The sequence below is a fragment of the Sturnira hondurensis genome, unplaced genomic scaffold, assembly GCF_014824575.4.
Source record: "Sturnira hondurensis isolate 20B ecotype Veracruz unplaced genomic scaffold, ASM1482457v3 Scaffold0008196, whole genome shotgun sequence".
NCBI classification, from domain to species: Eukaryota; Metazoa; Chordata; class Mammalia; order Chiroptera; family Phyllostomidae; genus Sturnira; species Sturnira hondurensis.
This window is the reverse complement of record NW_028080827.1, coordinates 4,507,617-4,531,093: the sequence shown is the minus strand read 5'-3', so window position 1 is coordinate 4,531,093 and position 23,477 is coordinate 4,507,617. Positions and strand designations below refer to the sequence as shown.

Genomic DNA, 23,477 nt, shown 5'->3' with positions numbered 1-23,477 from the left:
ATAATCCAGTGGGCAAATGGGTGGGGCATGCCGTCCACAAAGCAGGCTGCAGCAGATGGATTCCGAGAGAAGCCTTAAGGCCGGGAGATCCAACAGCAGGAACTGTTGAGATGGTCGGAAATCAAGTGAGGGCCAGCTGCTCGCACAGAACCTGGCATGTACTAGGTGCCCAGTAAATGCTTGCCAAAAGATCATGGCCCTGACAAGGTGGAGAGGAAGGAGCAGGTGGTGGATACTAGGCAATACTTCATTGAAACTGACTCACTCTTGAGAACAGGTTATGGTCAGAGTGGGTAGAGAGACAGGAACTAGTGAAGGGGAGGCGGGGGTGTGGGACTGGAACAAAGGGTGCCAGAAAAGAGCCACCTCCTTTGAATAAGCCTGAACCTCCCTGAAGAATAACTGCATACTATTTTTAGGAAGGCCTCTGAACAACAAAGTCTTTTATCTTTATCCGGAAAAGGACAAGGTGAAAAGAAGAACGAATCAGGAAATCTAGATGTTTAGTGACTCTGCCATCAGTCACTGACTATCTCTGGGCATGTCGTTGCCCTTCAGTAAATGGTGGTGCGAAGTTCAAAGTTAAGGCAGGTGGCTGAGGGTAGTGGCCAAAGAGGATCTACATGCTTGCAAATATCCCCTTTGCTTAAGTGAAACAGGAGAAGCAGAGCAAATGATGTAGCTCATTTACTTTGAAAGGTCATGTGTTGGTGTTTGAGTAATTCTTCAGAGCTAAGCTGCTTAAATGGGATCCACAGGGACCCTGGAACAGGGATTCTGAGAAGACATTTATGAAAACTGTGGACTGAGTTTATGGATGGGATTTGAGAGACACTAACTCTCAAAAAGTTCAGATAGGTTTCAGGGGTTTTTTTTTTTCCCTCTCTCTAGCTTCAGACCAAAGAGAAAGTAAGAAAGATGTTGGAGCCAAACAGACTGATAGGAATCCTAATTCTTCTAGCATCTCACCATGCAACCTTTGTCAAGTTGTTTCCCATCCTGGAACCCCAGTTTCTTTAAGTGGGAGTGATGGTAACTCCTCACTGGTGGCGTTGGAAGGAGTAACTGAGAACACAGAAAACATCAGTTTCTTTCCTCCCTCAGCTCATCTTCTTTAAGACAACAGGTCTGTTAGTAGACAGGTGACTTGAAGACATAGTGTAGTTTTCTTGGATTAAAAAGGTTGTACCTCCCTATCACTTGTTGACCCTTTTCCTGTCCCCTTGACCCTTCTCTTATCTTGTCTATTAAAACTCCTGTGAGTAGCCACTCTATTCTCAACATACCCCTGCTTGTACACCCCTCTGGGTTTAAATCCTTTCCCCTTACCCGAACCTCTGAGCTTGAATTTCTGCACAGAGGTACTGACACAGCTTTCAAGGTTATAAACAATTAATTATGTACTAGTATACAAGAAACTGAGCTAATCACTGTGCAAGAAAAACAATTCCTGGTGGCCACCGTGGGCTCATCATTCAGTGGTGGAGAGAAACGTAACCCGTGGGATGTGCATGGGGAACAGGGAACCCGAGAACAGTGCCTGGAACACAGCTGGCACCAAGTGCAGGAGAAATGAAGGAAGACACAGGTCACAGAGCCATGTGACGAGAGCTCCGGGCTGTGTGTTTGGATGATGTGCATGTGCACATGTGCCTGTGCTGTGTGTGTGCACATGTGAGTAAGGGTGGGGGTACACAGGAGGGAGGGGCTGGCCAGATAGGCCGGAAACAGACTGTGGAGGGTTTTGAATGCTGGTCAAATGGTCATTGGGAACCTTTACAGATTCTGAACTTCATAAAAATTATTCTGGCTTTGGTCATTCCATTGCAATTGTAAAGTGACCATTTTCTGGCATTTGTATCTGCAGAAGTGAAATTGGGCAGAGAAACAGTCTGGAATTACAGAGTCCAGTTCAGAGGACACCTCACAGTTCTAAATGGCCTCGGGGGAGGGAGGGACCATTTGGACAAATTTGTAACCTAACCGTACTTGGGAAATGCTGAGATACTCAGTTGGTGAAGAGATAGAAATCAGTCCGGAGGATTTAATGAGGTACTGTATGCAGTACACATAGCTCAGTGTCCGGCCTATAGTAAGTATTCAGTGAATGGTAGCTATTATTATCTCATGTGATTTGGAACAGGGATTTTTACAAATAGGAAAAAGATAAAAACCCTATGGAAATCTAGCCGCCCCCATCAAAAAAAGAAATAGCTACCATTTACTGTATGCTCTTATATGCCAAGAGTATTTTGTCTGCATCGTCTCATTTCATCTTCACAGCAGCCCTGGAGGGTAGGTATGAATACTGTTCCTTTTTATAAATGCCAATGCTGGACTTGGGAACAATGGGCTGGCTCTCCGGAGCTCGCCCAGCCAGTTAGCACCTGGGCCGACTCCAGACCCTGAGCACAGTTTACAAAAGAGCATTACAAAGCACCAAGAAGTATTTAATTTTTTTGTTTCACCTTACCGCATTCAAAGAAACATAAATTATAATTAGCTATCATATTTCATCATCAACTCTCAGACATGGATGAAATGGGGTGTAGAGTAGTAGGTACTCCTGAACACTTCTGGTGGGGGGTGTGGTCCGAATGTTTTGGAGAGCAGTCTGACAGTTTGCATCAAAACTTTAAAAAAAGGTAAATACTTTTGGACCAGCAGTTTCATTTTTAAGGAAATAATTAGGGCAAGAACAAAGATTAAGCAATAAAGATGATTGTCATATATTATTTATGTAATGGAAAAATAAAATTAATTCAGTATTCCTGAATCACAAAGTATTTAAATAAATTCATAGACTGTACAGTACTACACAACTATTAAAGCTAGTATCCTAGAGGAATAAATAATGGCATGGGGAACATATTCACAGTATTATTAAGTGCAGACAGCAGATTCTGAGACAATGTATGTAGTATGATCCCAGGTAATTTTTGGGAAGTAGATCTACGTGGAAAAAGGGCTGAAATGGCACATGCCAAAGTGTGAGTTGTAGCTATCTGTGGATAGTGTGACTTGTGTAATTTTAATTTCTTCTTGGGGTCTCTTTATCTAAAACTCCTACAATGGATAACTGTCACATTTCTAAAAGGAAAAGTATTCTAAATCTTTGAATAAATACAGAAAATAATGAAAACAAAAGGACGATGTTATAAAATCTCCTTGGTGACTTTGGTTCATTCAAGGGGAAATGTTAGCAGGCAGGAGGAGTCTGGGGGTGAGAGGGTGATGGTGGTAGGCAGAGGCAGTGAGAGAGAGAGAGAGAGAGAGTGAATGAGCGGAAATACATTAGATCAGGCCTTCTGTGGGGGGTGTTGGGAAAACTACAGCTTGTTATCCCTAAGGGGGAGTGAGATCAGTAAAGGAGGAGCCCAGAAAGAAGAGGGTTGAGGGCTTCAGGGAGCAGAAGAAGAAGTCAGGGGAGCCGGTGGGGAGCCAGAGGAGTAGTCAGGGTGAGGGGAGAAAGCCAGGAGGTGAGTTGAGCACCTGAGGAGGAGGAGGAGCAGGTTTCTCTGGGAGAATACACTCTAGAATGTCCCATACTAGAAAAAGAGTTAGGGGAATGAAAGTGGAAAATGCCATTCAGTCCAGCAGTTGGCAGGCCATTGGTCACCTTGGGAAGCGGGTCATCCATGGACCGATAGAGCCAGGCCTCAGGGATGAGGAGGCGAAGCTGAGAGGAAGTGAAGATGAGCAGGGGAGACCGGGCTTCCTGCTAGTGATCCTTCATGTCCCCCTGTCTCCTCCTTGCTTGCTTCACTTTTAGCATCAGTGCATTCAAGTTGGTGCGGTTGCCACTTTTTTCCATTTTGGCTGGGACCCTTTAGGGAGCTCTTCACTTTGTAAGAGGCCTTTTCTGTAGGAAAGGGTAAGTTCCAGAAAGAATGTTTTTAGTTTACTCAGTGACTAACACAGACTGCCCCTGTAACTGCCATCAATGAGGAGATCTCATCACCTCTTACTCCAAATGTGTAGCAGTCCAGGAAGGTTTAAATATTTTCTCTGAATCTACTCTGTGAAGAGGACCTGGTTTACCTGGACTACCTAGATACAGGAAGGCCATGGTTCTGAGTCTCTGAAGAAAGTTGAAAAATAAATATAAAAGATTGTTAAACCAATTTAAGTTAGCCCATCCATTTAGATTTATGATTATAGTTATAAAATACATGATTAGTGTCCTTGGTTACATTAGTTAAATGTGGACTGACTTTTTAAGGGGCGGTGGACTCCATACTTCAGTCCCACTGCACCATCTGGTGTATAACTTGAGGAACTGCACTTTGGAATTTCTTGTTTTCTTGTAATAGCAACAACAAAACCAGGAACATTTTTTATTTAAGTCTATTAAAAAACAGCCCTGGCTGCTGTGGCTCAGTGGATTGAGCACTGGCCTGCGAACCAAAGGGTCGCCACTTTGATTCCCAGTCAGGGCACAAGCCTGGGCTGTGGGCCAGGTTCCCAGTGGGGGGTGTGAGAGGTGGCCACTCCACAATGTTTCTCTCCCTCCCTTCCCCTCTGTTTAAAGGAAAATAAACAAAACCTTTTTGAAAAATTTAAAAAACAAATATAACAGTAAAGCAGAGACTGTTATCCTCTAGGAATAGTGACTACAAGTGACCGCCTCTTGTTCATGGCTCTCATTAAAAAACCAACTGTAAAAGATGGAAGAATTTGAATCTAAGGTTCTCTTAAATCCTGCTTAGTATACGTAGTGCCTGATACCCAAGGGTTTAAGTGTGGGTCTGTCTGGCTATCAGGATGAATGAAAAGAACCCAGACGTGCATCTGATTCTAGACTTGGACGTCAAAGCTCAGGCCCCCAATGCAGTTACTATATCACTAGAAAGTCACATTCTTTTGGGAATTGGGACTTTTTATACTTGTCTTTCTTCCTTTCCATTAGCCAAAGGTTGGACAATTCTTGGCCAAACTGGCTGCTTATCTGAGTTTTTGGAGATGTGCTAAGAAAATGGGCATCCCTAAATGTGATTTAGAGCCTGTCCTATGCTGGCCCATGACCACCTTAAAAAAGAACCAAGGCTGCGTCGCAGAGCAGCGCCCTCTGCAGGTGGGGAGGCTGCACGGAGCATCTGCATAGGGCCAGCCCCTTCGTCCAGTGTCGTTTCTTTCGTGGAGACGGGCATCACTTGTTTTTCTTTCCGTTTAGTCTTCTCAAAAAAGTAATACGGCAGTAGCAACGTTATCCAAAACAAAGCAGGAAATTATATTGCAGGCATCATCCAGGTACAAGACCTAAACCTCAAGTATCAGAATCATAAAAATTGCCCTGGCTGGCATAGCTCAGTGGATTGAGCACGAGCCTGCGAACCCAGATGATCACGGTTCGATTCCCAGTCAGGGCACACGCCTGGGTTGCAGGCCGGTTCCTTGCAGGCTAACTACCAGCAGGGGAGGCCAGCAGGGGAGGCCAGCAGGGGACGCACAAAAGGCAACCATACATTGATGTTTCTCTCCCCCTCGCTCCTTCCCCTCTAAAAATAAAATCTTTAAAAAAATCATAAAAATTGAGGGAAAGGAGTGTATGAGGGGAGTGTATGAGGAGCAGTAGCACAAGGCTGTGGGGCTTAGTTGGTTCATTCATTCCTGTGAGCCCAGAGTGCCCTGCTCCTCAGAGGGTTTAAGGTCCCGCGATAAGATTTCTGTAAAACAACGAGGCACTTCAAAGATCCTCCAGTGCCCTGTCTCAGCAGGTGAGGACTTTGCTGTAGAGCAACCTGCATGGGGTCACACAGATTGTGGTGTCATTGGAACCTGAACTTAGATCTGAACCTTTTCACAGAGTTCTTTTAAACAGCCTTGTTCGCTTATCCCTCTCTTGGGAGGCACACTTGGTCTCCCTTCCTCCCTCCCTTCCATCCATCTGTCCATTCATTTGTGTTTGAATTTTCTGCCTCTCATTATCTTCCCCATGCTTATCTCTAGACAAAACCCTTGATCCTGAGAAAAAATAAAGTTACAAAAATATTTATGTCCATTTTGATATAATTTCTGGGCTTTTCTTCATTTTCAATTGGATCAGGAACTCATGAGATGAAAAACAAAATAATTCAAGTGAATTTCTTTAAAAAAAAAATCATAATGTACCACAACTTTTTTTGGCTCAACTGGAGGCTGCATCTCTAAGGGCACTTTGTACATCTGAGGCTATGTGGCCTGCCCGGGAGGGAGGAGACCATTCCCACAAATGGCCCAGGCAGCCATCTGTTCTGGCCCATGCTGGAAGCACACGCCTCACCGTGGGGGCTCCCTGTAGGCCTTATTTTAGTACAATTGAGGATGATGTCTCACAGTAGAATCATTGATGCGATTCAGGGAAATCAGTATTTACTCAATCAAATCATATATATCTTTTCAAAACAATTTTAGAACATATACACATGGGTCACTAGGTGAAGCCACTGTAGAGAAAGAGAAGGGCTATATAAAATGTCAGGCTACAGAAGGGTATAAATTTATAGATAGTACCAATTGGGTTTTCAAAACTGTCATTAGCTCCTAGTCTACTTTAGGATCCAAGTTGCTTCTTTGAATGGACAACTTTATAAGAAATGGTCAGTAACTCTGGGAGTTTAACACCTAGTGTTGTTTGGTTTAGTCATAGCACCCGGCCCCCCGTCCCTTCCAGAACTGTTCAAAGGCATAAATTCTTTAAATCGACATCAAGCTAACCTGAAATGACTATTATTTGATTTTTTAAAAAATCTTTATTTATTTTTAGAGAGTAAAGGGGGGAGAAAGAGAGGGAAAGAAACATCAATTGGTTGCTTCTCGCATGCCCCCAACTGGGGACCTGGCCCCGCCACCCAGGCATGTGCCCCACCCATGAATCAAAACTGGTGAACCTTTGGTTTGTGGGGCGATGCCCAGCCCACTAAACCATACCATTTAGGGCCTTATCTGATATTTCTCAATATGATTATCAACATAAGACTACTGTAACCTGCTATTATAGGCTTTGCAAGCTCGATCAGATGTGAATGAATCGGCTTACTTTTGATAAATACAAAATTCTTTCCAAGACAATGCAAAGCATAAAATTAAGTTTCCAACTCAACACAGTTAAATTAGTTTGTAAAGTCAGGTATTAGTATTGTGTCCCAGTGTTGGTGTTAGGGTCCCCAAAACCCACGATGCTTCCCCAGTGTCTAATCTGGTTTCCTATGCACTCACTTTCCTATTCTCAGAGAATGGCTGACAGTTTTTACAGCATTCTTACATGTATTTGACCATTATTAAGCTGTTCCTCATCCCTCAATTGCTCAGGCTGCGCAATCCTGTATGTGTGTGTGTATGTATATATATATATATATATATATATATATATAGGATTTAACATTTCTCACAAGACGTTGCTTCTATCTTGAAGTCATCCTCAGGACGCTAAGTCATTGTTACGAAACCCCAGATTCAACTAAGCCTTCATATTGCAAGGCCCTAAGCACAACACCATACTCCCACACTCTATTCAAGGCAAGAATGACATTCCTGATGGTGGAGAGATGATCTTACAGTTCCCAAACACAAGCTCCCAGTTTTACATACGGCAGCAGATTTGCTAATTTGTTTGTGATATTCTGTCAGCCGCCCCTTCACGATTTATTTCTCTTGTTTGCTTGTGAAAACTAGCCCTTCCCAGTAACTGCTTCTCAGAGAAAGTGTCTAATAAAATTGTGGTATCTTCTGGTAATGTCAACGTCACAAAATCTTGATTTCGATGCTTATTGGAGACAGATGTTTCATAGGGTTTCAAGGACCGGGGTTACCATAGCATCACTGCCGGCGACGAGGGGGCAAAGGGATTGGCTAGAGGAGGGGTCTTCTCAAGCCTCCGTTCACCAGTAGGTCGCACCCCTTTGCGGGGAGAGGGCTGGGGAGGTGTGGAGAGTTACCTTTTCTCAATCTTCTGTAGCATACTGTGTAACGACCAGACTGAAAACCTAATCTTCCCTGAAGGTTGCTGTTCTAAGCATTTCTTGTATTAAATTTGAGAGCTAACACTGAACTTGAGTGTTAGTCAAAATTGTCCCACTTTTATAAAAACGTGGTCTCAAAATACCTGCCGTGAGAGCAAAATTTGTGTTTTGAGATATTTAGATAGAAAATCTGAATGTCTTCTCTTCGTTGCATGTGAAATGGAAAGTATTATTATGTCATTTCATTGCTGGGTAGAGCTTGTAAACCTCACCCTTTTCTTCAACTACCAGTTCATGCCTTGGAAGGATTTTGTTTTTATATAATCTGCTTTTATGAAAAGCCTGTTACACTTTTCTCGTGTGTCCTTTTGCAGCCTGCCACATACTGGAGTGCCACAACGGAACGGCCCAGGAGGTCATAAGTACCATAGGGCAGGCTTTCGAGCTCCGGTTTAAACAGTATTTGAAGAATCCTTCTTTGAGTGCTTCTTGTGAAAGGTCAGTCAGGGGTTCTATAATTAGTTGACTTACTATATCTTGTTTACTTTTAAAATTAATATGGCACTTTAAAGTTGACTAATGAAATGGGTAATTTTCTTCTTATAAATAGGCAGCTTCAGTACAAACTAATCGTAACATTTTATATTTTTGTTCCATTCGTATTTGTCCAGATAGTTCCTCTTGATCTGTAACAAATTTAAAGGAGACACTAAAAGTGAGAGGGGATCAGCCGTGTTTCTCTGACGTTACACAGGACCATGAATTGATTAAATAGCATCATAAAGTAATAAACATCAATAAATTTCTCAGATTTGTTTTAACTCCAAATCCCTAGCGTATCAGTAAAAAAAAGTCAAGAATAAAGAGCAAAATAATGAGTCTGTTGCAAGGATTCCTGTTAGTTTGTTGGTTTGCAATGTAAATGTAAATCAGCCCCGGTGCGGCCCAAGGTCCCAGTTGTTCTGAGGCCCAGACAGGCTGGGGTGAAAGCCCGATGCTTTCAGGCCAGTGGGATGCGTGAGGCCCCTGGCTAACAGAAATCCCACCTGGGAAATGGAACTCTAGGGCACTTTTACATCCATTTCTCCCAGTACTTTGTCACTTTGAGTGGCGGTGCCCTTTATGGGGTGGTCAGTGTAGCACAGGAGAGGTGGTGACCGGGAGGACTAGGCGTTGACTCGCCCCCAGGGCAGCGCTCTCTGCTCAGCGCTGCCCCTTCCTGGGCGCGTAAGGAACCCAGCAGAGCTGTGCCTGTCCTCGCAGAGGCAGTTCAGTCTAAAAGGACTGGATCTGTTCCTTTTCATAAGAAACTTTTACTAATTCCGGTTTGGAAGACAAGTACATTTATTTTTTTGCGCTGTTTCAATTTTGAAAACAATGCATGTTTACATCAATCTATCCTCTTGCCACATATGGTTGTAGTACTTCTTAATGTCTGAATCCTGTATTCTCCTCTAGATCTGTGCAGACGAGATAGCTGGCCATAGCCCTTTAATTTTTTCCATCTTGGTTTAAAAAACTGGGCCATGTCCTCTGCCTAATATCCACATTTTCTTTAGGCAAAGCATTTATAGAATGGCACAAAGCATGCTGCAGCTACCCAGGAAAACTGAGCATTTTTATATCCGATTAACAAAGTGCCTTACACTCAAGGATTTCATACATATGTGTGTGTGTGCGTGTGCATATATATATGTATATATATATTAACTACTGGAGGGGGGAAGACACAAAAGCATCACCCTTGGCATTTTGGTTGGCTTACCCCACTTTAATTGTCTGCAGAAATCTAAACAACTCAGCCATCTGGTTGCTTCCACCCAGATGGTCAACATGACTTAAGCACATCTGTAAATTTACAACAGGAATGCAAAGTTTTTCAAGATGATTTGCATGGTTCCGATCCCTCTGCATCCCCTACAGCATTTGAATCCCCACCCCGCCTCTTGGGGATTCTTGTTTTCCCTTACAGGGGGGAGGTGCACGTTGACGACCGCACGGAGGAGAGAGAAGATCACGAGTATTACAATGAAATACCAGGAAAGCAGCCACCTGCGGGTGGCATTTCAGATGTGCGGGTCAAAGTTCAAGCCACAGAACAAATGGCTTACTGCCCAATACGATGTGAAAAATTGTGCTATTTGGTAAGTGGATGTTTTATTATTATTGGAACTAGCAATGCGATTCTGTCTGTATCATTAGAGAGCTTAATTTGAGGGTTTCCAAATGCTATTTTAGAGAAAATATCATCTTCCTCAGCACAGAGCCAGAGGGTGAATCATTGGTGAAGCCTGGAGTAGATCATTTTGACTCCTAATTCCCCAGCCTCAGCCCCAGCAGCTGACCTCACTTCTCAGTTCGCTGGGAACCATAGGGCAGTTCAACGTGTTATCCTCAACTCCACGCTTTCCCATCTCCAAGTCTTCTTGTGTTCCCTTTGCTTCCCTTCCTTAGTTACTGTCTCCACAGCTCATCTTTCCCCTGAGCTCCTAATCCCGTCCCTTCCTACCAGTTCTGTCCGTCAGCCTCTGTCTCAATCCTTGTTCTCCCTTTGTCCGCCAGTTCTTTCTCTTCTGTTTGCCAATGACTGGACTCCTCCAACCCAGCTAGTACTGCCCACTGCCTCATCTGCCCTCTACCCACAAACTTCTAGGAAAAAAACTGTCTTTGCTTCTGTGTTCAAGTCTATATTACACTTTTAAGATCTGAACTCTACTTGACAACTTGATAGAAATTTAGTTTTACAGTGGTCACCAATGGTTTATTGCTAAATAAATTTCTGTTTTCAATATTCTGAATTTGTCTCCAGCATTTGATACCTGATGCTTTCTTCTTCTTCTTCTTCTTTTTTCGACCTCTCCTGTTAGCCTCTAAAATGTTTTCATTGTGTGATGCTGATCTTGCATCTCAAGTTGCTGTTTTTCCTTTTTTGTCATGTTTTCCAAATTTTATTATGAAAATTTTCAAACATACAGAAAAGTAAAAAAAATATACAGTGAACACTCATATACTCATCATCTAGATTCTACAATTAACATTTTACTCTAATTGCTATGTTATCCTACGTAGCCATCTACCATCCGTCAGTCCATCTCATTTTTGATGCATTTCAAAGTAAGTTGCATCTTTTTTGTGTGTCTTGTATTCTTGCATCCATCCCCTCTTCTGGGAGTCCAAGCCCCTGCTATACCAACAAGAAAGCTCCAGTGCCCTGCCCTTGGCCCTGACTTCTCCTGAGGCCTGAAACCTATGTCTGCCCTCCTGCAGCTTCTCTGTTTCTAGCTACTGCCTCTCCAGCTGTCATGCCACAAACATTGCGTTGCTTGTGTATGTCAGAAGTGAACTGAGCGTTTTCTCCTGGACTCCAAACCAGATTTCTCTACTGATTCACTCATGTAAACTACAGCATCGCTGCCCTTTCCGTAATCTACACAGCCTTTCGTGTTTCTCACACTCTGAGTGCCATTTCAACAATCCTCCAGACCTAGGGTTCTATCCCAAAAATATCTTCTGAACATACCCAGCCTTTTGCATTCCTATTGCCTCTTTCTAAGTTCCGGTCCTTACTTGCCCGGATGATTCTGAAAGCCCCTTATGTCTGATTTTACTCCCCCAAATGGTCCTGCACGAAACTGTCAGATTCATCATTCTAAAGCAAAGACACTCCTTCTTGAAAGCATCAGTGGATCCCATTCCATTGCTGAAAAGAGCATGAGATTTTTAAGTATGGAAGGTGAGCCTGGCACAAACCTCAGCAGAGCAGGGCTCCGATCTGCCACTTGACGGTTAGAAAGAGGTTTGCTACATGGCCAGCGTTTATGTAAGTGTCCTGGAAGTCGCCCTTTCTTGCTGAGGCTTGGACTGCGTCCTGGAATGTGACCTCCCAAGCAGAGGCAATGTCCCTCAGGACGCGAGCCCCACAGTGGCAGCCTTGATGACCCTCGGCCCGATCTCCGCGGCTCCAGAACAGTGCGCTGTTGGAAGGAGCCCAGCCTTTCCCCACCCCACACCTCACTTTTCCTGTCTTTTTTTAACCACCATCAGACACTCCCTGGGTCAGAAAGTGAAGTTGTCTGCTGTATTCTGCTGGGAGTATTATTAGAGTTGTGTTTGTTTTTTGAAGTTGAGGAACATATGCTACGTTTGTACATGTTTCACGATGTGTCATCCGCACAGCCCGGGAACCCCCCGTCCAGCAGCGTGTATGAGAACTGTTTGGAACGACGCGGGGCGACAGGTAGGTGCGGGCACTCGTCCCTGGCCGCCCCTCTCCTTACTCCTTTATCCTTGCCTAAGGATGTTTTTTTTTTTTTTCATTGCTGAGAGAAAGAGAAATGTGAAAGAGAAACATCAATTGGTACCGGGGGGTGGTGGGGGGAGATGTGAAAGGGAAACATGGACTGGTTGCCTTTCTGTACGAGCCCTGACTGAGACCGAACCTGAAACCTAAATATGGGTCCTGATGGGGAATTGAACCTGTGACCTTTTGGTTTACAGGATGATGCTCCAACCAACTGACCCACACCAGGCAGGGCATCTCCTTATTCTTTTTAAGGGATGTGGTCATGTGTGGACCCTCCTTTTAAACACTTCATGGGACAGGGAGGTGTATGTAACTAAACACGTACTAGTTCAGCAGCAGGCTTCCCATGGGCTGAGAGACGCTGACTGCCATATGTGTGTCACCTGAAGGCCTGTGTTCCTCCTTCTACCACGCCGTCCTTCTGCCTTATGGGGTCTTTCACTGCCTTGACATCATGAAAGCTCTTACTAAAGAGGTGCTTTCTTTGCTCAAAACTTTCTTTGCTCAAAACTTTCCCCGCTTCAAAGATCAGACAGTAGGCTAATGTGAAAATTAACGCTTGTCAAAGCCATTAGGATCAATATAAAACCTTTATTTCTGCTTAGCAGAGGCAACAAAAAGAAATCTGAACCGTGAGAGTCCCGATTATAGTTTCTGCCCGCCCCCCTCAGGCGTGCTTTTCCACAACACCCGATGCAAGGCAGCAACTATCAGACTGGAAATATATTTTCATAAAAACAAGGCATACTGACAGGGAGTCCTTGGAGTCTTATAAATCATTGGAAATATTTATTTATTTGGGAAGGAAAGTTTCTCAGCTTTACAGGGGGAGATAACTGGGCAGTGTAAATAATACAGAGGACGGTAGAGTTGGATAACCACTTAGGGATGCTAATTAAACTAGCAGGAACTGGCCGTGTAGAAGGTAGTTGCTTCCAAGGATACTTTTGTATTTCTTAAGGAATTGTGCCAATGTAATCTATTGTTTTTTTACTTTTATACAGTAAGGGAACATGAGGATTTATTGTTTTTTGGTGCAGCTCTAATTACCACTTTCATCCAACCTGCAAAAATAATAGGAGTAGTGAGCTATTGCAGTATTTAAAATTCTTCCAACACATGGCTTCTTTTGATGAAATGAAAACTTCATGCCATTCTTTAAAGTCACGTAAAATTTTAAACTAATTCTTAATATTAGTTTATTGATGGTAAATGTAAATGCCTTTTTAAAACTGCTCCCTGAGAGGCATCGTTCCTCCCTCGCCCTCTCTCCCTTTCCTTGCTCTGGAACCCCTCACCCAAGGACCCAGCAGCCAGGAGCACAGCGCACGTGCCTTGTTGTATTGTAACATTTTCTGCCTGCTGATGCTCTCTTGGAGTCACACCCATGCCCTGTTTTTATCTCATTTTATATTCTTTATTTATTCAACAGTCCACCCAGTGACTGTTGTCCAGTGGGTCAGGCACTGAGCTACAGCACTGTTTCTTTGAATAAGCAGGCCCCCCACTTCTAATGGGAACCATAACGCTAGGAAGCCCACTCCCCACACCTCAGTCGCTGAGGCTCTGAGGGATAGAAAGACTGCTCCAGGGGCCACAACACCTGTGTGGCTCCTCCCACTGTGACAGGAAGGACTTTCCTGCCTCCGTGTCCTTTCATCCACAGACACTCAGACACCAGGTGTCCTGTCTTGGGGCCCTCCCACGACTGCTTGGGCACATGTTTAAACAGTGATCTGAAACTCTCAGCTAGTGAGCAAATTCATAGCAGTTGCTAGAATAGCAAATAGGTATTTTATGTCTTTTCCCAGAGATTCATACATAAGCATTTGAGAGACACCTATACAAATATTTTCAATACGGTTTCGCTTTTTCCTCCCAAGACATTTTCTCCCACACTTGAATTCCAGAAGCAATAGGCTTCTGGTTGTTGAAGGAGTTAATGGTATTTATTGCCAGCTGTATAAAAATATCCCTATCCTTAGTAACAAATTCCCTTATGGAAAAAATAATTAGCAAAATAGAATAATGTTTCCCAGCTTTCAAGTTAAAATGGAAATGTTGGTATTTTTAATCAAAAAGATGTTAAATTCCCACAAACCCTAAGGGCTCATACTTAAAAACATTGGTACTTACAATATATACACTGTGCGTGTATTTATTTCCAGCCACAAATCTTCTCTTAGGCTGGTTGGGTGTGTTCTCAGAGGAATGCTTGGCACAAAGAACTTTTGGAATGCATCATGGGTGGCACGTGTGGTTAAGCCTCATCCACCAGACGCTTCACCCTGGAAAGATTTTAAATTTGGGTACAGGGTGAGATATCTCTTTTTTATTTTTTAAATTTAAGACAAGACTGTTGACTTAAATATAATGGCACGTTTGAAAAAAAAAGAAGGGAAGTTTTAAAGACAGACCGGGTGTCAACATTGGCGCTTTTGTGCAGCCCCCTGGACCGGCACACTTGATGTGGTCAGCTCGTGTCAGGACCCTGCAAGGGGCAGGCGGCTCAGCGCCTGGTGCTGAAGGCTGGCTCAGGGTCTTTAGAACATGCTGGGGTCGAAATGGCGAGACACTCGTCATCTGTTCACTCAGCTGGCACACGTTTTCCTTCTGGGCATCTACCAGGCCTTGTAGATGAAGAAGATACATGGATGAGTCAATTCTAGTCTCTCCTCGAGGACTCAGGGAGTCTGTAGTCCCAAGGGCGAGACAGACAAGTAAACAGGTATCTACAGCATGTCAGAGACTGGCACCTTGCCCAGCCTGGGGGAGGGAGGAACTTAGGGGAAGCCTTCCTGAAGGAGGAGGATCAGAGAAGAATCTTTTTTTTTAATCCTTACCCAAGGGTATGTTTATTGATTTTAAAGAGAGAATAAGGGAAAGAGAGAGAGAGACAGACAGACAGACAGACAGACAGGCATTGATTGGTTGCCTCCCAAATGTGCCCTGACTGGGGATTGAACCTACAACCTAGGTATGTGCCCTGATTGGGAATGGAACCTGCACACTTTTGGTGTACAAATGGCACTCCTACCAACTGAGCCACCTGGCCAGGGCAGAGCAGAATCTTAAAAGGTAAGTGGAAGTTAGGTAAAGAAAGGAATGGGGAGCATGTGACCGCCACAGATATGTATCAGGTGCAGAGGTCCAGTATCAATGAATAGATACACAATTGAGCATTGATAGGGAGTATTTACTGAATGCCTACTGTGGGCAGGCACTATGCCAGGGGTGTCAAAGTCATCTTCACAGGGGGCCACATCAGCCTCATGGTTGCCTTCAAAGGGCTGAATGTAGAGCTCCTTGCCCCTAGTTAAGGAGTAGTTACATTTATATAGTTCTAAAATTACATTCGGTCCTTTGAAGGCAACCGTGAGGCTGGTGTGGCCCCCGGTAAAAATGAGTTTGGCACACCTACACTATGCTCTCACCACATTCTTTCACTTAATTCTCACAACTGTATTTTAAGCTAGGCACCCCCATTTTACATATATGAATACTGACACTTAGGTTAAGTAACATGCCTCAGGCCACACAAATACCACTGGGTTTTGAAGTCAGGTTCGTGTTAACTTAGAAGCACACTGCTTGCAAACCCTTCAGATCATATTCCACTTTCAGTAAATTTTTATGAGCAGACACTCCTAAATAAATGATAATTCAATTATGTATAAGTTATCAATACATACACTAATATATTATGCATATACCATAAAACATACAAAAATGGAAAGTTTCAGAGTTAATGATAAACATTTTTTAAAAGTCTTGCTAATTACATTGGCTGAATACCATCAATAGATAATATATCAAGGCTTCATATACATTTAAAGCATTTATTGATAAAGAAAATTGATATAAATCTACATTCAAATCTTAATAATTTTAACTTTTGGTAGGTCAAAGTTTGGATCAGGTTAGATTATTCTTATTCATATGTTCTAATACATCTAAGGAGGAGATCGTACTAAGAAAAATAATCTTCAGTCCTTGATTTCTTTACAGTGATCATTTAGCCATGTATCCATTTGTGAAAGTAAGTATAGTTTAAATTAGATAACACATTTCATAGAGTAACTTGACCAAGCAAATGGGAACTGTCATATGTTGTAAAATGCTGCAAACAAATGAGATGACTGGTCAACCTTTCCTCCGTAGAAAACCTGGTCCTTTCTCAGGGTATCCCATAAACAGATTATGACATGCCACAGGTGACACAGCATGCTGATAGACAGATGGGGTGGGAAGGAGGACCAGGTAGTAAGAACCATTGTCTTCTGATTGGGCTTCCCCTAGTGGCTGTTCTCCTGGGTTGCCATTCTATGCGTTACAAGAATCATTGCACCATGTGAAATTCAATATGAGGTCAGTTCTGTTTGGACCACGTGGAGGGGTTTTGTAACTGAAACAACAGAAGGATAGATCTTGCTTTACAGTGAGACAATGGAATGTCAATGCCACTACTTCATGTCATCCTGTAGTACACACAACCACAACTACAAAATGTACTAGTTGCAACAGAAAAGCAAAAATATTGGATCCTGGCATTCTCAGGACAGAACCATCTGGATGGTACAAAGTACTTTAACTACCTGCCATCAGGTAGTGAAATATGGTGCTAATATCCATTCATCCAGTAACTATTTGTCGATGCCATTTTATATGCCAGGCATGTGCTAGGATCAGGAGTCTGCAACCATGAACAAGAGAGACAGGATCCCTGTCTTCATGAAATGTGCAGTCTAACATGTAGCACACATGTTAAAAAATTATAAGCAAGAGAGCTTGCTGCACTTGTGACACGGGCTTCAAAGGTCAAGCATAAACTGCTCGGAAAGCAGAGAGACTTGGTCTAATCTGAGAAGGTGAGAGAAGGCTCTCTTGAGAAAGTGATGTTTAAACTGGTACCTGAAGGGCGAGGATGATGGAAAGGGGGAGAGAAGAGCATGTCAGTCATAGAAGATGGCCTCACGGTGGAGATCATACTGCCAGAAGGCCAGCATGAGCCCTAGCACACACTAGGGAGAAGAGTTACAAGGAAAGCTGGGTGGCCAGGAGTAGGGCCTGGGGCTTGTTGATGATCATGATCTTTATTTGAAGATGCAATGGAAAGGAATTAAAGGGTTTTGAACCTCTGAAAAATATGATCAAATTTTCAGTTCTAAAATAGTCATTTTTCACACTGGCTGTTGTGTCTCAGTGGATCGAGTGCTAGCCTGCAAGCGGAAAGGTCACCGCTTCAGTTCCCAGCCAGGGCACATGCCTGGGTTGCAGGCCAGGTCCCCAGTTGGGGCATGCTAGAGGCAACCAGTCAGTGTATCTCTCACATGTTGATGTTTCCCTCTCTTTCTTCCTCCCTGCCCCTCTGTCTAAAAAGGTCACCCCTTGGGGGTGTGTATGGAAGGCAACTAATAAATGTTTCTCTCTCAACACCTATGTTTCTCGCCCTCTTTTTCTCCCTTCCCCTCTCTCTAAAATCAAAAAGAAAATAAAATGTAAAGCAGTTATTTTGGCCATAATATGTAGAAAGTGGAGGAGGAGAAGACAGAGTAAGGGGGGAGGAGGACATAACCTGAAGACTGAATGCTTGTTAAGTAACAGAGTGAACCTCAGGAGTTGCTGCAAGGCTGAGCTGGGCAGGATAAAACTCTGGGCATAGAGAGAAGAGAGACTTCCCACTCTTAATCATTTAAAATGAAGTATTCGGTTTTTTGACAAGGAGTGTAAATGATTGCTATTCATGTTCCATGTGGAGGGGGTGTTTTCTTGCTTCCTGGACTGCAGCTCAGAGCAGTGTCGTCTGTGGGTTGGTGCTGTTTGCTGGGCAGCTGGCCTTTTCCTGCCGGGCTGCTCTTCGGGGCCTTCTGGCCCCCGTTCTGTCTGTCGTCAAAGCAGTGGGGCAGGGAGACCAAGGAGAGGGAGCTTTCCCTCAAAGACCAGAGCTTCTCTTATTCTTACACATCAAATCTAAAGGTCAATATTTGATCCTTTTAGGGGTTGGGGTGGCTTTTTGCTTCTTATCAATTCTAGACTGGAAGATGATTTTATTATTATTTACAAAGCAAAGCATCATGCCCTGATCACGACCACTTGCACAGGTAGTGCCCATGAGAGAGGGGTGCAGCCCCAAAGAGACACCTCCCTGCTGAAGCACTCGTGTCGAGTGGATCTCTTCGACGACCCCTGCTACATTAATACACAGGCTCTTCAAAGCGCACTCAGTCCCGCCCGGAATCAAAGCTCAGCTCAGCCAACAGGCAGCCTGTGGTGCCGTGAAAGTAAGTAGCAACTTTCTGTCTGTATTAGTTTCTTGTGGGTGCTGTACAAATTGCCACGAACCCGTTATTGCCAACCGGGTGTCTTAAAATAACAGGTATTTATTGTTTCATAGTTTAGGAGGCTGGAAGTCCTAAATCAAGATGTTAGCTGGGTTGGTTCCTTCTGAAAGCTCTGGAGAAGACTCTGCTCCATGCCTTTCCTAGTTCTTGGCTCGTAGACATATCCCTCTGATCTGTGTCTCAGTCTTCACGTGGGCTTCACCCCAGGGTCCCAGAGCTCCCTCTTCTTTCTTGTGTAAGACAACAGTGTCTGAATGTAGGGTCCACCTAAATCCAGGAAGATCTCATCTCAAGATCATTAATGACATCTGCAATTACCCTTTGGTCACCCAAATTAGATCACATTCACAGATATCGGGAGTTAGGATTTGAACCTGTCCTTTTGGGGTTACTATTCAACTTACTACACTGTACAGAAGACTCATTTTCAGGGAACTAAAAGGACTTTTTCTTACCTTAATCCCCCACCACAATAACTGTTAATAACAGCTATTAACAAAACTTTGTGGAGATGTTAATGGATTTCAGGGTTTGGGGACTTGGACTTTGAACCATCTTTGCAAGTACCTTAAATTGACTCCCAGATTTTGGTTCCTACTCTGTGCTCTTGCTAAAGGAAGGATGACTGTCAAAGCCAGGAGATACTTTCAAAATTGTTTGTTTGCATGAGGACCAATGGCCATGATTTCAGTTCTGTTTATTGATGGCATTAATTTTATTCATTTCAAACCCCCTTGGTAAGTCTTTTATGTAGACTAGAATAAGATGGCTTCTTTTAAAGACCATATTCTGTGAGTAGAAACAATAAGATCTTACTTAATCTTAAAATATATCACTTGCTTGCCAAATTGCTTCCAGGGATAAATGCAGAAACGTAATATAAATAAATAAAAGGAAAAACAAGCCAAAGCCTATAATCAACTGAGAAATAAATAAACAAAACATGCTTTTCATAACATATTGAAGCATGTTGGATTCAGAGATTGGCTAAGATGTCAAATTCAGTTAATTACAAAGATGGAGAACCTGTCACTGAACAAGTCTTTTCACTAGCCCAGGCAGCCTTGCCAGAACTGCCAAGGGCAACTTTACAGCTAGTGTGGCCAGACAGCAAGGTTAAACTTAAAAGGAGATTTTGCTGAGCCTTGCCTTAGCCAGGTCACCCTAACTGTCCAGACTAAGAAACAAAGGTCCTCGTTGCCAGCCAGGTGGCAAATGGGCCATCTCCTTGCCAGGTTTCTAAGGTCACTTCTGGCTCCCAAACATCCCTGTAGGGTTCTCTGGAAGTAGATGCTGGGTTGGGGCTTGTCATGCAGGATCTTATTGGGACCCAGGATTCAAGTGCAGAAAACTAAAGCCTCAAAACCTCTGGCTGAGAAAATGTGTAGGGATTGCAGTGGCAAGAGAAACTCCCAGCCTCACAGGAGAGTTTGTTGGAGAGACCCACCAGGTCCTAGAGTGTACACAGACCCACCCACCTGGAAATCAGCACCAGAAGGGCCCAATTTGCTTGTGGATAGTGGAGGAAGTGACTGAAAGCCAACTGAGAGCCGAACAAGCAGCATTGTTCCCTCTAGGACCCCTCCCCCATATACAGTGCCACAATGCAGTCACATGGGTGGCCCCACCCTGGTGAATACCTAAGGCTATGCCCCTTACTACTCAACAGGTACACTGAGACAAAGAAATATGGCCCGAATGAAGGAACAGATCAAAGCTCCAGAAAAAATACAACTAAGCAATGAAGAGATAGCCAACCTATCAGATGCAGAGTACAAAACACTGGTAATCCAAATGCTCACAGAAATGGTTGAGTATGGTCACAAAATAGAGGAAAAAGTGAAGGCGATTAAAAGTGAAATAGAGGAAAATATGCAGGGAACCAACAGTGAAGGGAAAGAAACAGGGACTCAAATCAACAATTTGGAGTAGAAGGAAGAAATAAACAATCAACCAGAACAGAATGAAGAAACAAGAATTAAAAAAGATGAGGAGAGGCTTAGGAACCTCTTGGACAACTATAAACATTCCAACATCTGAATCATTGGGGTGCCAGAAGAAGGGGAAGAGCAAGAAATTGAAAACCTATTTGAAAAATTATTGAAAGAGAACTTCCCTAATCTGGCAAAAGACTTCCAGGATGTCTGGGAAACTCAGAGAGTTCCAAAGAAGTTGGACCCAAGGAAGTACACACCATAGTTACATTATCCGAGATTAAAGATAAGGAGAGAATCTTAAAAGCAGCAAGAGAAAAGGAAACAGCCACCTCCAAAGGAGTTCCCATAAGACCATCAGCTGATTTCTCAAAAGAAATCTAACAGGCAAGAAGGGGCTGGAAAGAAGTATTCCAAGTCAGGACAGACAAGGACCTACTAGAACAGGAAGAGAATCACAGAAATGGAGATCACATGCAGGATTATCAGTGGGGGAGTGGGAAGGAGAGAGATTGGGAAAAGATACAGAGAATAAGTAGCATAAGTGGTAGCTACAAAATAGACAGGGGGAAGTTATGAATAGTATTGGAAATGTAGAAGCCAAAGAACTTATATGCACAACCCATGGACGTGAACTAAAGGAGGGGGGAATGCAGGTGGAAGGGGGTGTGCAGGGCAGAGGGGAATAAAGAGGGGGAAATGGGACAACTGTAATAGCATAATCAATAAAATATATTTAAAAAAGAAATATGGCCCAAATTAGGTGATCTGATTTACTCCTTCATTCTCAGCTGCTGTTTCTTTATCATCAAGTCTCTAAGGTGAAAAATGTTCATAACTCAAGCAAAGAAACTTTGCCTTTTGTCATAAATGATTTAATAATGGGAAGAGGCAAAATTAATCCATAACATCACTCCTGCCATTGGTGGAAAGTAAGTCCTGCTGTATCCAAAACAGTAATGTCAGTATGTGCCTCCACTGACTCTAGCCTTCTTTGTCATCCTTTTCTGCTCTCCCTGACTTAGTGGAAACAAGTTTAATAACCTAGGTCTCTAGTAGTCTTTCAGTCTTTATTTCTTACTAGGATTTAATATGCGATAGCCCTCTTGGGCTTCTTGCTACCCACCTCAAGGTTAATTTTAGCCTATCGTTACTCCCTCCAAAAATTGAAATCTGGCTCCAAAGTATAAGTAATGTTGACTTAAGAAAATTTAGTATAGATAGAGTGGGGATAACTTTGTACATACTTTTCTGCAAAATATCTTAAGTAAACTTCTAATGTTTCCTTCTATTCATGTATAGCTTATTTAGGCATACTTAGCCTCTCTTATCATGGAACTTAGTCACGTGGCCATACCTAGCTTCAAAGGTGCTAACAAAGTTGTTGTAGTTGCATGGCCATGAACCCAGCTACACTATCATGTAATGGAAGGGAAAGTAGACATCGGTGAACAACTGTCTCTGCTGCCTTTCTGCCACCCAAATATTCATGAGCTCTTCTTTTCACATAGAACATATTTGCCCTTTCCCAAAGGAAGACATCGCAAATATCCCATACGATTACAGCATCCAGGTTAAAAGTCCATGACATTCAAGTGATGTGAATCCTCTCCATCAAGATTGGATAGGCATTCTTATAATTTAACAAGCTGTCTGCCCTCCTCCACAACCAGTAAGATAAACACAGTACATAGTAACGTTTACAAAAGGGAAGCATGCAGAACACACAGTGGTCGCTGGTTTCTGGTGATGACCAACTCCTGCCAGGCAGTAAATGTGCAGGCTCCCTGAACTGGAAATAGGAGGAGGTGATTTACTTGGACTCTGGTTCTGCTTTGGGAGAGGACCTCTTTGTAGTTATCCGCGGGCTGAAACTGTGCCTTCTGGGATATTCCTGCCATTATCCTCCATGTGTACATTTAGAGTAGATGTTGGAGAATGTGTCTTTCCTGGGGGCTTCACGACTTTTACAGCCTGTTTCTTGTTGGATGGACTTGAAAGATTGGGGTTTGCTTTGTAAGCCAAACAGCCAGAGACCAGAAGAGATTGTTATTTCCGTGGCAATGAAGTTTACCAAGAAACTTAGTAGGATTTTGCTTTATTCACTGAAGAGTCAATTCTGCATGAAATTTCCAAAATATTTCTTTATTATCCCCTATTGCCTGAAGGATGACCTCTGTCTTTGTTGTTATTGGTATTTTCCATCTTCTTTCTTCTTTTCTTGATCAGTGTTCATTGAGATTTATTAATTTAATTCATCTTTCCAATGTTACACAGGTTTTGCTTTCTTTTTCTCCATTATTTTTCTTGTTTTCTGTTGTATTTATTTCAATTTTTATCTATGTCTTCTGTTTTTTACTGGATGTCCCCTTCTGTTTTTTTAACTGGATGTCCCCAAATAGAAGATGTCCCTTCTATTTGCTTGAGATTAAATCTTCCTGTTCTTTGTAGAACTTCTGCATTTTCTCCTTTATTGTTTTATTTCTATAATAAAATATTTATTCCACTTGAGCTTTGTATTTTACATGAAGTGGACAGGGGTCTAACAATGTTATCTGTGTAAAGGATTTAATTTTCAAAACACCATTGACTACATAATCTCCTTTTCCTTTAATGCCAATCTGTATTATACTAGATTTCTCTGGTATGTAAATATGTTTCTGAGCCTTTTATATAGGTTACTATTTTTTCTATTGGTCCATTTGTTCTATAACAGTATAGTAATTAATTTATGGTAATTAGTATGGCTTTGTAACATATCTTAATAAACATGTAATTATTTCTGTACATTACAGATAATTTTTCTGAACTTTTAGATATCTTGTTTTTTTAAAATAATTTATTTATTTTCATAAAGAGGGGAAGGGATGGAGAAAGAGAGGTAGGGAAACATTGATGTGTGGGAAAAACATTAGTTGGTTGCCTCTTGCATGCCCCAAACTGGGAACCTGGCCTGCAA

At 42.8% G+C, this 23,477-nt stretch overlaps 1 protein-coding gene across 1 annotated transcript in view; it reads left to right on the top strand.

Annotated features, from left to right (window-relative positions):
- Positions 1-23,477, top strand: part of SHC4 (SHC adaptor protein 4) — a 108,696-nt gene that overhangs the window by 70,331 nt on the left and 14,888 nt on the right. The window contains exons 7-10 of the mRNA XM_037054589.1: positions 8,315-8,438; positions 9,913-10,084; positions 12,117-12,177; positions 18,345-18,524. Of these exons, the coding sequence (XP_036910484.1) occupies positions 8,315-8,438; positions 9,913-10,084; positions 12,117-12,177; positions 18,345-18,524 (537 nt within the window). The remainder of the gene's footprint in view (positions 1-8,314; positions 8,439-9,912; positions 10,085-12,116; positions 12,178-18,344; positions 18,525-23,477) is intronic.